Source organism: Silurus meridionalis, chromosome 3, assembly GCF_014805685.1.
Source record: "Silurus meridionalis isolate SWU-2019-XX chromosome 3, ASM1480568v1, whole genome shotgun sequence".
Classification (NCBI taxonomy): Eukaryota; Metazoa; Chordata; class Actinopteri; order Siluriformes; family Siluridae; genus Silurus; species Silurus meridionalis.
The window spans coordinates 16939047-16955323 of NC_060886.1; the positions used below are offsets into that span (position 1 = coordinate 16939047).

Sequence of the window (16277 nt, forward strand, 5' to 3'; positions counted from 1 at the left end):
GACGTTCCTGGGGGAGGCTCAGAAACCACTGCAACTTGCAAGACAAGAAACTCTAAGAAATTACAAGCAGGTTTTTCCCTACCACATGCGGCATTAACAGTGTTACTTGCCTAAATCTAAATAAAACTCATAGGATTCAGGTGCCTGGGAATATTGCTTTTTTTTTTTTTTTAGTCATGCATGTCTAAAAAACAATCAAAAAATTGGTAAATTTATTAGGTCAAGATTTCTTAGAAAATTAGAAACAATGTTCCATAATTTTGTAATTATGCTTAACATTATAGATAGATAAAATAAAAAAGTAAATAGAGAATGAAGGGTTTTACTGCAACATACAGTTGAATTAATACCGTTTTAATCCAGTTACAACCGAGTCTTGTGACATTTCACATTTTCTCGGATTCGCGTTTGTCCTTAACGGCGAGCCGTAGTGTTTCTTCACCGTGGTAAACATGGCGCGTACAGGCGGTCATATAGCAGCGGACAGTGACCTTCTGAGACATGCTGAATATACAACCACCTCTAACCAGCGGAGTGAAGCAGATATTGACAAGCGGATTGTGAGTTTATTCAGCTCGGTGTATTTTAAGGCGTGTCTTTATCAATAACCTGTTAGTGGTGTATTAACTCATGTGTAGCACGTAGCCGGCTAGCCAGGCATCCAGTGGTGAAACATGTGACTTTACCTAGCTAGCTAGATTCATATAGTCTAGTGTTAGCCTGCAATTTGTGTGTCTGCTTTGCGCAACCTAATTTTAAAACCACCCACTTACAGTGAAGTGCAGATAAATAACATTCAAGAGTGAATTTTGAGCACATCATTATTATGTATTTAAAAAGTGCAGTCTGGTTTAAAGCTGAGTGCTGATCAGTGTGTCGGTGTGTGATTGACAGGGCAGCACGCTGATTGCAGTTGGACTCGGTGTTGCTGCAGCAGGACTCGCAGGTAAGCTGAACATCATGTCGTTCAAGTGCTCAGTAAAGGTTTTATAGTCATGAAGCTGTGGGATTTCTGTCACCTATCAAGCACACCTGCAGTAGCACGGAGTCCAGAGTTCCACTGACTTTCCACTGACAGTCACCTCGAGTACGTCTGGTGTCACAGGTTAAGAAAGTCACAGCACAATCAGGAAATCAGAGGAGCAGAGGCTGCACTTCCTTTCCCCCAGAAAGAAGTCTTTATATATATATATATATATATATATATATATATATATATTTTTTTTTTCCTTTAGTGTCTTTATTCACCTAACACCTTCACACTGTACATTATCTTCAGTGCTGAAAGGAGTCTTTGTGCATCTGTATGTACTGTTCTTATGTGGATGTGAGGCAGAGAACTGTTCTGTACAGGGTGATTGCTTAAGATACCATCTGAGCGATGTCATTATTATAATTTTTTTACTGAAAATTTTTTAAAGCGGCTTTATACCGTATGAGTTTTGTGCACAGTCTTGCGCTGTATGCTAAAATTGGCAGTGAAATTTAGCTACTGTGCAGCCAAATTTAGTAGTTCAGAGTGTCTGTGATTTTTCTGATTAAACTGTTCCTTTTAACACTTGTAGTGGGCGGTGTATAGTGAGGTGTTAGCTCGCATCTGCCAAATGCCATCAATGCAAATGTTGTTGGAGGGCAGCACTTAATTACCTGAAGCTCATGGGATGGCTTCAAACAACGTAGCCACAGTAAGACGTAACCTAAACCTGCTAATGAATAATAATAGAAAGGAGATTGCACCTTTATATTATTACCTACTTTTCTTTTAATACATTGCATTGTGTATTCCCCTCAAAGCACATGCAGATACAAGCGGTTCTCCTGTTATTAGTTTATTTAAAGACTTCTTTATTCCACTAGAAAAACGAAACATAGTATTATCAGCAATTTACAACAATCACATTAGCTTGACACAAAGCGAAAGCGTCAACAACAGATGTAATGGCAATAAAATAAAATACAGACAAATAAATCAAAATACTGCTTTGGCTGCATGCTGGTAGAAAGGTAACTGTTTTTTAAATCTTCCTTATGACTGTTCAAGTCCTTTTATGACCAGAACAAAGTTTTAACGGAGCATCTATAATGTTCAGATTGTTGTCACTTCAGAACGAATGATATAATTAAATATATTCAATTTGAACCTAAATCATCATCTCTATATCGTCTCATGCATAATACTAGGTCTTTTATTAGACCATTCATTGCGTAATCTGTAACATGTTCACAGTCTGTTACAGAACTTGGTGAAGAATTCAGTTTGGATCTTTTATAATTTAGCAAAAAGTAACAATCTTAAAGACAAGTGTAAATGTCACCTTCATATTATCCTTACTATACACTTATATCAATATCACGGCAAATGTTTTCACACGGCTGCTCCCGCTGTACCATGCAGCGGCATAACACACTCTGATATATATACCTTTGAATTCAGGATCATGTGAAATTTTGCAGCAGGCCACATTTGTACACGTGCATAGTAAGAAATTATGCTTAATCCCTTGGAAATCTTTTTTTAAGTATTACTGTAAGAGCTGGTTCAAAGATCCTTACAGTGATTAACAACGTCTAACCTGCTATTAGCACAGAAAACCCAAAGACTTTTTACCATAAAATAAATGACTGCAATTTATAAAAGCCAATATGTGGGTAAAATAATCCCAATTATCTGCCTGGATCCCCATCTTCATATCATAGGTAACAGTTGTTAATAAGCTTGATATCCAACTGTGATTGTATGAGATCATCATGCAGCAACACTTGTGGCTGCTTTGAGGAAGTTACCTAATTCCTCTTCCAGTACAGCTCTCCTGCCAAAAATCTCTTTCCAAGCAGTGTGTGGTCTGCTAAAGAGAAAGGCTTTGGCTCACAGAGGAGCAAGCCTTTTTGAGGTTGAAAATAAAACAACTCTGCCCACTTAACAGTGTCTTTCAGCAAGTCATAAAATATTTCACAATTATTCCTAGTATATTCTTTTTAGGGAAAAACAACACAATAGGGGTTTGTTTTGTTTTATTGTCATCTTTTATATTTTTTGGTCCTCAGACACACAATGTCTTAAGCGTTGGTTTACAATATGTGTGAACATGTTTTTAACTTTTTTTGAACAAACATTTCCAAAATATCAAACAATCACTTCACAATGACTGATTTCGAGTTCCAGTGTTTTGAAATAAAATATACGACATAATGAAATTTCAGTGCACAATTTTTAGTTCAGTAATATAGATAATTGATATGGGGACTGAAATTTTTTTTACATTTGTGTGTCCATGATCTCCAACCCAGTGGATATATTCAGAAACATTTAATGTAAACTTTAACAGAAGCTGTTGATCTGTATGATTTTTTTGATTTTGAAGTTTTTTCCCCTCTGCATACGATGGTTTGGTTCAAGAGGGTAACACAGATGATGGCAGTCGACCAGCACTGTGGCCACAAAATACAGAGGGGAAACTGAAGGGAGACTTTTCCATGTATTAAACCTGACTAAATGTGGTTTTGTATTTGGCTTTGCCTTCCTGCTATCAATTTTAATGCCTCAATTTGTTAAATAGTTGGAACACGAGTAACCCAATCATCTTATTTAACCTTTAACATCTTGTTTACATTTATTTTTAGGTCGATATGCTTTCCACTTATGGAAACCACTTGGTCAAGTTCTTACAGAAACTGCCAATAAGTTTCCCTCTTCGGTAAGTAGCAAAAAAGCATTTTGTCAACTCGGATGTTTTTCTGATATCTTGTGTATAACATCTTACTGAATCCAGCAATTTCACAATCAGGATTATGCAGTCATGAATTGTAAAACATGTTGGATTTTTTTTTCATGTTAAGTTTTATGTTGCATATTTTTGGCATATTAAGCTTCCACTTGTGGGGTTTCACTCTTGTGGTGTTGCAGTTTCACCCCAGACCTGAGTTCATATTGTTGTCTTTCCTCTGTGCTGTTAGGTTGTAGCATGCTTGCAAACCTCATTTGACCCACAATCCTCCACCTTACGATTAGCCATCACATAACCATATGTGATAATTGGTGTCAGTGGTTGACTTGTTTTAAATTCAACCCTGTAAATTTTTTTTTTTTTTTAAACTTCTTTTAGTCTAAAAATATCATTTGCAGACTGCTCATGGAAGAACACTTCATAACAAGCTCTGTATAATCACAAACCCAATGTTCTCAATAGCAAACCACTTTCATGTTTTACTTTTCATCATCATTTTTTTATAACCAAAAAGTCTTGTGTAGATTTTTTATTTATTTGCATATTGTAGTTTGGAATTGAATTAATTTTTACTTTGTAGAATCCTAATTTGCATAGAATTGAGAAAAGCTTAGTATCACCTGCTATTGTGATTGTTGAATAATAACACATGGATATCTTTCTCTGTATGCAGAGACACCTTCTGACAATCACATTATATTTATTATATGTTTAGTTATTAGATGTGTGTGTGTGTGTGTGTGTGTGTGTGTGTGTGTGTGTGTGTGTGTATATGTATGTATGTATGTATGTGTCTAGTTACTAAATCCCCCTCTGATCTGACACCCCAGAAAATGTTTATACATTTGATATGTTTATACATTTCCCTGTACATCTAATTACTATTCTTCTTATAGTACATCTAGTATGTTACTGCTGGATCTTTACCTAACTTCGAAAGGGTTCCCGAATTAGAATTAACACTTAACACATACATGTTTGCGTTTTCATTTCTGCTCTAATAATAAACTATTAAACCAATCTCAAAGAAAACAATTAAATGTAAGGGCAGCCTCAGAAATGACAGAACTAGTCTATTAATTTTGTAAAAAAAAAAAAAAAAAAAGATGATCTCACGTTTCACACATCTAGATTCTGATACCAATGAATGAAATTGTGTGTATCTGTTGCATTACTGGCTGATACAGGTTATGAACAAGCTAAAAATGGATTTGAGCAAAAATAAATAAACAAATGAGGCTTTTCATGTAGATTTGATTCAACATTATTGTCACTGTGCAAATCTTCTTAATGGTTTTCATGTACTGTAAACTGTTTTTAAATGATTGTGGATGATCTCCCTCAGCCTGAGCATTGTATGATTTGTGCATTTCACCAGGCATTCTCGGCTTATTACAAAGGTGGATTTGAGCAGAAGATGACGAAGCGGGAAGCCAGTCTCGTTCTAGGGATCAGGTGAGAATGCGATTCCTGTGTTTTTTACAGCCTTCTCGTAGTGGTTCGTTGTTTGATTTTTACATCAGTGTATAAGAACAAAAGTTTCTTTCACAACATGTGAACGCACTGAATCACTAGTTTTCCCAGCAGGGCCTGTGGTCATATTCAAAGACTATCTTTTTGGTTTCATGTCTTAACTTTGATCCTAGCGGGGATGACGACTGTAAACCTCAATCTTGTCTTTAGCTTTGTAATCTGCTCTGTTGAGGACCACCCGAAATGTTTCTAGTACAGGAGGAGTGAGGAAGTGTCGTCAGGGTTTCACACCAGTTGTGATTCACCCATGCTTTATTACTCTCTGTGTGATGGACTTTGCATCATGTATTTGCTGCTCAAATTTGTCCCTTTGACTGTACCACACATTGAGCTGCATTTCTTTTAGGTTTTGTTAAGGGCACAAACAGTGTGCTAGTGTTTGTCTTTGTCCAAAAGATATCTGATCTGTGAAAATGACCACATAAATGTAATTTATTGTATAGTAGATAACGGTTAGTGATTTTGTCAACGAGTCCAGTGGCCAGGGATGCAGACGGGGTGTGACGTGAGGAAAAATAGCTGTTGGAGTCTTTTAATCTCCCCTGGGAGACACTCTTTAATCAGCACTGCTATTCAGTAAGGGGAGCATGCTGCTTCTAATAAATGAGATGAAAAATAGTCATTACAAGACATTACAGTTCCACTGTTTCCTTTTTGTTGCTTGTAGAAAATATGCATCTTGTTCCCTGCATTTTCATAATTAGATTTTTCTTTCTACTGTTCTTTGGCTTTTATTGGTTTCTTTTTTTTCTGTATTATCTTAGAAAAAAATGGGCTCTGTTGAAAAGAGTGAGAATAAGCTTTTGGTCTGATTTACCCTTCCATCTGTCCAGCCTTATAAAGCCATCTGGAGTGCTATAGCCCATGTGAGTTCTCGGTACAGGATCTATGATACTGAGGAATCGGACATAGGCAGTCTGGTTTGATGACATGCTCCTTGTTTATGTAAATGACTGCAGCTCTTTTTGGTCAGGCATTTATTTTGAGTGGACTTTCTAATCTCCTCTCTCTGGATTAGGATGTCTGTCAAAAGTAATGTTTTTTCTAATGTTTACAAACTGGTTTATCACCAGTTGGATTCATTCCAAACAGAAATGATTTATTTTCTTGAAGGCTTCAGATTGAGGCAGAGTAATATCGTTTAAACAGCTCTTGACTGCAGAAGCCATTTTGATTAGGCTGATTATGTTTCCACACCCACGAGTGGGCTGACAATAATATATCGTGTTTGCTATGTGGCCACTAGATGGCGATGTGTTGCCATTTAACAGTAATGATTTCATGCACGTTTTTCTTTGAACAGTCCCACGAGCGCCAAGGCAAAGGTGCGAGAAGCCCATCGGAGGATCATGGTCCTAAATCATCCAGATAAAGGTCAGTTGCTTTTATTCCGCACAACTATATTAAACCCTATACATGTATTTTTTTTCTTTTACCAATCTTTCTTTTCTGAATGTGTCTGTTGTTTATATTCAGCAGCACAAATGGAGGGTTAATGGCATTATTATTCCTGACATTTATGTGCTATAAAAAGATTAAAGAAAGTATGAATGTGCAGATATGGGTGCGTGCATGTTATTTTATGGCCTTTGCCTTGAATTTACTAGTGCCCTGAATTTTTCTTCGGCCATTTAGATTTGTCCAACTCAATCACCTCCAGAGAGACTCAATTTAAAAAAAAAAAAGCTGGCCAGTGATTTGTTTCCTCGCTCAAGGTTAATGGTTCCCCTCACGTCTGGCTTTTCCTTCCACCACCTGCATTTTTCACAGACCTGAGCTCTGTGTGTGTGTGTGTGTGTGTGTGTGTGTGTGTGTGTGTGTGTGTGTGTGTGCGCCCGCACGCCTGCCTGCCTGCCAGTGCAGCGCTCCTCTGCTTCTCCAGGCCACTGTTACAGTGTGTGAAATAAGCAGTGTGCTTTGTGATGCCTATCTGTGGCTGAAAGATAAGGCCCTTAACCATGAGGGAGATGCCCTGCAGTGAAGGAGAAACCTGTTCTGCAGAGAAATATTGCTCATTAAAGCTGTACCACAAATACACATGTAGTAGTGTATATACTTTTTGTTATGCAGAAGGCGTAGGGTAGTAAAGTGAGTATTTAATGCCATCACAGAACAGATTCCCTGTTGTTGTTGTTTTTTATTTTTTTTTGTTTTTTATACACAACATTTCCGGGTACAAGATGTTAGCCGACGAGACACTGTACACTTCATAAATCATCATAAAGAGTAATTGCATCCCATCTTTTTTTCCCTTATCTGCTGGCCTGATATCTAGTTTTAAAGGGACATTACTGTTAGATTGATTAGATTAACGGATTCACCCTACTTTGCTGTGCACACACGATTCGACGCATCACCGTTTTGACTTTATCCAGGCGATGAGTTTCGGATGAATATTCGTGTCATTTGTTCATACCGTTTTGCCGTAATGACTCTTGGTGCTGCAGTGGTGATATTTCTCACGGCCAAAGTAATGACATGGAACAATTGTTGAATTAGCCTTCATTAGCTTGCTTTAAGTGGACCCGTGTAGATGTTTGAGCATGGTCTCGATGGCTGTCCGTGTTTGGTTAAATTGAAGATTTCTCTTCAAATATTAAGGTACCTGGAAAGTCATATCGACCACAGGCACTGACTTGGTTTGTGTGCTTATGAGGTTGTTAAACATGATCTTAAACTTTTAGATTCGAGTTTTGTGTGTGTGTTTTCACGAGCCATGTGTAATTAAGTCAGTCACTGCAAGCTACGTTGCTTTTGCCGTTTCCCCTCTGGCACACAGACAGATTAGCAGCCACTAGCGGCCCTGCTCCCTGATACCTGCTCACTCTCCAGCGTGTTCTCCAATTTATAACTGCCACTGCTCTCAACACACTCATTGGTGTGAGGAGGTCTGTGTGTGTGTGTGTGTGTGTGTGTGTGTGTGTGTGTGTGTGTGTGTGTGTGTGTGTGTGTGTGTGTGTGTATACACTATTTCCAAAAGTATTGGGTCACCCGGTCATACGTATGTTATGTGATTTTTGAGCATTGCTTTCCACATTTAGTCCCAATTTGCTCTTATAATGCCCTCCACTCTTCTGGGAAGATGTTCCACTAGATTTTGGAGTGTGCTTATGGATATTTGTGTTCATCAGCCACACGGGTATTACGAAAAGCAGGTACTGATGTAGGTGAGGTGAGGAAGCCTGGGGTGCAGTCAGTGTTCACATTAATCTCAAAGTTGTTCAGTAGGGATGAGATCAGAGCTGTACAGCAGGCTACTCAAGATCTTCCTCTCCAAAGCATGTGAACCAGATCTGAAAGGAGCTCATTTTGTGCACAGGGGCATCACCATTTTACAAGTTTACAAGTTTAAGTTAATGCAAAATAGTTTTTTGTTATTACAAAAAAAATATGTTTATTATATTTAATTAAGTGCCTCCAGCTTTGTGGTAACAGTTTGGAAAATAATTACATATAGCAGGAAAGGTTGGGTGACCCAATACTTATGGCAATATATTGTATGTGTTTGTTTTTTTTTTTTTTATAAGTAATAGCCTAAAGGCTGGACCAGGTCATTGTGTCTCATTCTCTGACGATGCAAGGCAAGGCAAATTAAAGATGCTTATGCAGAAGACGACACTATTAAGTATTAAATGTGAGGGAAAAATGCAGCAACCTTTTTGTATTCATGTCCACCTAATGTAAAAGCCCAAGTCCTGATAGTCTTTTCTGGTGTTTGACAGAAATAAGTTATTTTCCATGCAGCGGTTTTCCTATTGGCTGTTGTCTAGTGTGGTCTAACCACACAAATTACTGACTATATGTTGTTATCCAGTTGACCAAAGTCATTCCACTGAAAATGAGATGTTTTGATCCTTTGGACCAGAAATGCTAGTTGGAATAAAATAAAATAAAATATGATTGAAAAAGATTAGTAGTTAGATTAGTAATTAGCTGGACAAAAATATCCAGCACAGATGCCATTTGGGCTACAAATAGTGTTGAATGAGGCTTTTACTGTCAGTCTAACAGATGTTGCTCTTAACAAATGATAACACATTAAATTGGGCCTAAATGTAGATTCTTGAAATCTGAAATATTGGGGTACTCAGAGAATTCGTGTTTATTTTGGATTTCAACATTTTTGTGTAACATTTTATATAGCTGAACGTCTGTAAAACTACTCTGTACTATAAATGTTTCATCAACACCAGAATATATTTTTATTTAGAAGTGTTAGCACAGATTTTTTTTCCATTTGCATTTAATTAATTAGTGCTTTCCTGTTAGTGTACATACATATGCATACAGTGTAACTCCAGCTGCTTTACCACATAGTGGAGGAAATAGGAAGAAAAACTTCACACACAAAGCTTGACTGGTAATTGATGCCTCTTCTGCAGGTGGATCTCCATATTTAGCAGCGAAGATCAATGAAGCAAAAGATCTGTTCGAGTCTGGCCATCGGAGTTAACCGTCTGCGCTCTTCAATGCATCGTTCACTCAGCCATTTTCTTTTCACTTCCAACCTCTGTTTGCTGTTCCTCCTAAACCACCAGAGCTCCCACTGACCAGTATCCTCTCATCTGTGCCGACATGCTCTGACCCACCCAACTCAGAGACTCTGCATTGAAGTCTACGCAGACCTGAACTTTAACCGATATCACTCAGAATCAGGCATCAGACCCGGGTCTTTAATGTTGATGGACACATGTTGTTTATAGGAAGCATTCATGTTTATTGACATCATTATTAAAGCTGCACTGTAAATGTTTTACGTTTATAATCTGTCTGCTGTAAAACCATCACTTTAGTTTGTCTTTTGCAAAAGTGTGCATGCCAGATGCACTAATGCCTGTAAAATATTATTTATAAATATAGAATAAATTAATAGTATCTTTAAGGGGCTGTTAATTTTAACTGAGCAGCTTGTGTTGGAAAAATGTTGAACTAATTGCCCAAAGGAAGTCTTTCTAAAGTTACAGAATGAACATGTAGTGGAAACTATCCAATCATTTTCTCTGTGTGTCTATATAACCAAGTGCCTATGTGCCCAGTAAAATTGACCAATATGTAAATCAAAGACAAACAATCGTTATCGTTCTTCTGTGTTCCTCACAATTTGGCACTGATGCAGGGACTTGGTCAGCTTTTCTCTCCTGGCTCAGCCCTGCATAGATGCTCCAGCTGATATCGATTACTTGCATGTGTACAGTAAGTTGCTCAGAGGTGAGTGTTCTGCTGTTGTCCTGACTGAAGCTGTATAACACTCAGATTGCCCTGTCTGTGTCTGCTGCTTTAACCCCTCCTGTGACTGCAGCTATTTTCAGCCTGCACACTTGCTGTGATCTCTGTATGGAGTTTCTAAACAAGCCTGCTCTCAGCATGTTCTCCTCCACCATGGTGCATTAAGTGTTGTAAAAGTCTCCGGGTTTTTCATGCCTTTACCTGTCCAGTGAACAACTTTTCCATTTTTACCAAGCTTAATAGCTTGATGTGAATATCTTAGCACATCATACCTATAATTATCTTTTCAACTTGTAATACAGTTTTCCCACTAACGTTAGCATAGACCACATTTTTACATGGGTTCTTATTCCATGTTTACTCAGTAATTTTATAAATCAGTTTTAATGTTTGTTAAAAGTAAGGTTCACTTTTACTACAGTAGTAACTATCAGTTTTTGTCTGATTTTTAAGCACATGACTCCTGATTGTCCACAGCTGCTGGGATTGCTATGTTCATTGTTGCTACTCGTTATTCACTCCTCACCCTTTGTAGATTAGACTCTTCACGTTCATCAGTAGAAAGGAATAATGTAATATTTTCTATGGTTTCATTTATCCAGACGATGCCATCATTCGAGAACGTGCACAAAGCTTTGCTAGCTTGCGTAGTGCAACCCTACACGCCACGCATAATCCGGGTTATTAAAATCCAATTGGCTTCAAAAACTCCGAGTCATGAGATGAGCAGAGCCAGACATTTAGACTGTGTGACCTATATTTTCAGCTCTGTTTGTCTTGATGAAAAGTGGATGTGCTGGAGATGTGAGAAACAGAATATTGCTGAAGAAAGTATCCAAACGTCCAAAGATTTCTTCTCCATATTACAAGTTCTAGCTTGTTCTATATTATAAATTTAGCTGCTGCTCAGAAACTGCACAAAGGTGTGAGGAAGTTAGAACAGCCTTGGAGAATATTTATATCATGTTCTCTCATAAAAAACTGCATCTGTCCTCTTGCATTGAACATCATACTTCAATTAATAGCTTTTTTAGCTGCACATCACAACAAAATGTGTTGAGCACTGAAAACATATATATATTCACATCCAGATTAGCAGTGTTACCAAATAATTGTATAGTGAAGTACAGCCATTGTCATTGGAAATTATATAAACTCTACTTTTAAGGTGTTTTTTTTTTTCTTGTTTCATAAACAAATCCGTAGTTAATTAACTAGCTACTGTGAGTAGGAGTGATTAGCACAATTCATGCTGCTTCTATTCCCACTCATATCCAGTGTATTTATAGATGACTTCAGGAAACCTTATCTACAAACTCAGCTCTTTGCATAAACTTCCTCAAACAGACCAACAGAATGTCTCTGACATTTATCTTTATGCAATATGTCCTATGCTAGTGAAGGAAGATTAAAAAAAATAAAGATTTAACATGGCTTTCTGGAATAAGTGGTATTGGAATCTTTCAGTGGCAGTGATGGGAGTTTAGTTGTTTGGTTTTTTTTCCCCAAACATTACGTTTAATCCCAATCTGGAACTTGCTACTAGTATTGCTTTACCTTTTGTAGTACAACAATAAATTATGTCTAAGCAACTGAGTCTTTGATGGAGAATACCTTCCTACATCACATTAATATCCTATTGCTATGGAGACGGGAACACCCGCAACACACCGAGCAGGGAAAAAATAAATAAAAGGCATAGAGGTACAGTTAGAAGCAGTTAAGAAAAAAAGCTTCAAAGTGGAATAGAAAGAAATTGCACAGTGAGAGCCTTGTAAACATACTGCTGTGCCTGCTTTTTGATGCTCAGCATCATTCGTCAACCAAAGACATTCAGCGCATTAATGTCCTGCATGCAAAGGAAACTAAATGAACAGAGGAAGGGAAGCAGGAAGATGTGAATGTGCTTAATTTTCATTTTCCAGCTTTGGGGATATTTAGAAAGAAGCTAGGGTGTCACAGAGGAAAGAAATAAGAAGCTGAACAGTAAATGCTATTCTTGCAGTCTGGGTTTGGTGTCCAGCAAACACTATTTTTGTTCACTGGCATGAAGAAAAGCTTATGCAAGCAGTATTTCTGTGCACCATGCTGTCAACAAAATGCATTCATTTTTACCGTCTGTTGCAGACTCAGGAAGTCTGTAATGAGAAATCATTTGTTTACTCTGAATGAAACATAGGTCTTTTCAAATGAATATTTGAATAACTAAGTGGCGTCTATATAGAATTTAAACCATATCTCTCCATATGTACCTTTTTATGTAGAAAACATCATCAGACTGTAAAATTAACAATAATATTAAATATATGAACAATTTTTCTTTAACATTAAAACTCAAAATGTAAATTTGCATTTCCATACACAGCTTCAGCTCTATCATCTGGTAAAAAGGAATCGTATTTTTAAAATTTGATGGAAGTTGACTGCTGATTTAGTCATAAGGCATCAACTGCTTCAGGGGGCCATATTAAGGCTGAACCTGTTCACAGACCCCAAATTCATTTAGGAGTCAAAATACCACTCCTCCTTTCCAACCTTTCAGTTCTAACTAATAGCACATGCTTCCTGATCTATGCCTCTGAAGGGGAAAAAGCATTCCAGTGTCCCAAGGAGTAAGACTATGTAGCTGAAGCCTTCAAGATCACTTACTCAGCTTCTTTCACATGAGGTCAAATATTACAGTCCAGTCCAAAAGCAAACATTCCTTAGAGGAATTAGTTCACATGGTACAGCACTCACTTAACATGCAAGAAGTAGCCTGCATTCTGCTGTGCAACAGATATCATTTTACTTATTCTGATGCTACTTTCAAATGGAAGTATGCTCTTGTCATATTAGGATTCAAAGTGCAATTTAATTGTGTTGGGCAGCACTAAGTTGCATCCCTTCAACAAAAAAAATGGGCACAGCATGATCCTGACAACTATATATGACCAACCAACTTCATCTTTGGAGCTTGTTTGAGTATCATTAACAATTAAAGCCTTGAATATCTTCTACTCTTTCGGAGTCAAATATAGATCCCCATCCCAACACACTTTTTAAAATTATACTCAGTAACCTATAATGACCAAGTGAAAACAGAATTCTAGAAATGTCTGTACATAAAAAAGCAAACAAAAATATGCCATGTCAACAACAGGCGAAATAATAGCACTTGGGTGTATCTCAACCTAAAGGAGAGAATCCTTAGTATTTGACCTGATGAAACATTTGAACATACGCAGGAGGTAATGTTCTATGTCTGTTTGATTTGGGTTTGTAATCAGGTGTCACCAAGACAGAATGTGTTTTCTCTTGGGTCCACTTCCTTTTGTTGTTTCTTCCACTATCATCTTAGAGAGTTTGTCCTTGCCACCGTTGCCTCTGGCTTGCTCATTAGGGATCTAAATATAAATCTACATCCAGATCTCTCCAAAGCAGCTTTCTGACCATGTCTATTATTAAAATCGTTTCCCAAATCAAACTGACCCGAATTAATTTCTAAACGTTAGAATGACTTACCTCAGAATATAATACTACAAACTACATTTATTGCTATTAATAATATTTTTTTGCCATATTATATGCTAATGGAATTATCCTAGACATCCTGTTTGCATTGATAGAGCCATGTTCTGACAAAGTTTGTAAAGGAAAGAGCAAAAATATACTCCTAAAGCTATAGCTCTATCGTCTTCTTTCCCATTCAGACAACAGCTTGTTTTATTCCGAGTAATTAAGGAGACTCTGCTTCGCATCTTCATCATGTCTACGCAGTGTCGACTGCGAGTTAAAAATAAACACAGAAAATGTGACAGACTGCGAGACAGTGATGTGCCACAGCTTTCATCTCTGCATGTGTAATAGTGTTTAGGTTTGAATAAAAAGGGTTTTAATAGAGTTTTTGAGAGTCGTAATTAACATGAGCTGATAACGATGGTGCATTATGACACAAGGAGAATGCACATTACATACACGGTCCACATGACAACAAAAGACCCTAGACAGTAAAATATCCTTCGTCACTCAGGGGCACAAATGTTCATGAGGAAGTATTAACTGCTGCACTGAAGTTAAACTGGAGCATTTATCAAGACTGAAGCTCCTGAAAGAAAAATAGCACAAAATGAACAATATCAAGCTGAAACGAAAAAGTATTTTCTCTGAACACTTTTTGTAATGTTGAGGTGATCCTAAATCTGTAATGCATTTGGCAAAATCTGAAATAATTTTTCAGTGCGGTGTATAGCTTCAGACACTGGATCTGCTGGGTCCATGTGTGTCACAGTACATATCCATATTCCACATTCTTCATTTAGAATTGTGTGATGCTGTATTCCAAGGTTTTTCTTCCTGCCATGACAGAAAGTTATGCAACAAGATCAGGCGCTGAATAGAGCTTTTTCAGGTAAGCACATCTATCCTGATTCTGTACATTTTCTTTTGCCATCATCAATGTCTTTAAACCAGAACAGCAGGGGTGACAGCTACAGCAGCAAGGGAGATCCCTTTACTGTGTTTCGTTGAGGCAACGGCCAGTCTCATTCTGTCTGTCACCGAGACACAGTGCTCACAGTTCCAATAACCTCAGTGGCAGAAACTGGCTCTCTGTTCGTTATGTTGAGCTGAGGGCCTCAAAGCCACAGAACTTCCAGCGTTTTTCCAACGTTGCTCCCACACCACTAAACTCTTGCTTGAACATGTTTGGTAGCCGCACCATCAGTCGTTCTAGGTCACTGGCCGATATCTGAGAAGAGATGTTTAAACGTTTACACATAAAAATATTCTTATTTATGTCTATTGTGAAATCTGATGTTTATAGGTACATTTCGTCTATTTTTCCAGCCGTAAGCCTGTGCCAAACAGAAACATGTCAAACTTAATGCAGTTTGATTTTGTGATTTAGTTTAGCAGTCAAAATCCACTGAATAAGGTCACATGGGCTCGGATGCTACAACAAAAACAAAATAATCTACATGGCAGGAAATAAGTACAAATTATAGAATAAATAATGTGCTCAAGAAAAAAAGGCTAGTCGGTGATCATATTCATATCAACAATGCATGATCATAGTTTAGTGCAAACCATGCACACTTCTACTCATTGAATGTGACTTATCAAGATGTTTCTGTGCATGAGGATGTGTGTACTTATCACTTATTCTCAATTATGTCAGCATAATAGAAAAGTAATCACTGAGTTCTGTGCTCATAAGATGCAGAAAGGCACTTAAAGTAAAATCATATAAAAGACACGTTTAAAGGATGCTGTAAGTGATTTCATTTGCCGAGCACAGTGTTAGTCTTTATTCTAGGGTTTTAGCCTTGGGCACATTTCAGTGAGAAACTTAAAACCAGTCTGATGCTTTCTAACAATTCCTGAGACGAATACTGACACATTATATTCGTATCACTCATGCTACAATATGACATTTTCGAACCAGCATAAGGATATATTATTTTAAAAAAACTTCAAAGCACTTAGACAAAAGTGACTGCTAAATGCTGTTAATGTAAATGTAAATTATGACTGTAGTGGAAAATCTTCTTGCCATCACAGAATTTTCTAAAAGCAAGTTTGTAATAGCCATAAAATGTAAAAAAATATTGTTAATTATTGATTTTTAGACAGACCACTTCATGCCAAATAATTTTTTTAAATTTTGTTCTGCATCATACAACATGATCTCTATATTATTACTTTGTTTTTTTTAAAAAGGAAGTTGTTTACCATATATAGCCATTTGGTAGCGTTTCTTTATCCAAATGAGTGTGTGCCATGCATAAGCAGAGCAATGGCATTTCTTGGCAG

At 37.3% G+C, this 16277-nt stretch overlaps 2 protein-coding genes across 2 annotated transcripts in view; one reads left to right on the plus strand and one right to left on the minus strand.

Moving 5' to 3' along the window:
- Positions 1–400: 400 nt before the first annotated feature.
- dnajc15 (DnaJ (Hsp40) homolog, subfamily C, member 15) lies at positions 401–10140 on the plus strand. The gene is made up of 6 exons (XM_046845899.1): positions 401–560; positions 895–946; positions 3622–3695; positions 5104–5180; positions 6562–6632; positions 9641–10140. The coding sequence occupies exons 1-6, from the start codon at positions 453–455 to the stop codon at positions 9709–9711; spliced, it is 453 nt and encodes a 150-aa protein (XP_046701855.1). The 5' UTR covers positions 401–452; the 3' UTR covers positions 9712–10140.
- Positions 10141–14341: 4201 nt separating this feature from the next.
- Positions 14342–16277, minus strand: part of enox1 (ecto-NOX disulfide-thiol exchanger 1) — a 47207-nt gene continuing 45271 nt past the window's right edge. The window contains exon 15 of the mRNA XM_046846001.1: positions 14342–15213. Coding sequence (XP_046701957.1) covers positions 15082–15213 — 132 coding nt within the window. The 3' untranslated portion in view covers positions 14342–15081. The remainder of the gene's footprint in view (positions 15214–16277) is intronic.

Bases quoted from the DNA above. Each gene is read 5' to 3' on its own strand.
- dnajc15 (XM_046845899.1), top strand. From the start codon at position 453: ATGGCGCGTACAGGCGGTCATATAGCAGCGGACAGTGACCTTCTGAGA. The intron at 561-894 runs GTGAGTTTATTC...TGTGATTGACAG, and splicing joins CAGATATTGACAAGCGGATT to GGCAGCACGCTGATTGCAGT. The intron at 6,633-9,640 runs GTCAGTTGCTTT...CCTCTTCTGCAG, and splicing joins CCTAAATCATCCAGATAAAG to GTGGATCTCCATATTTAGCA.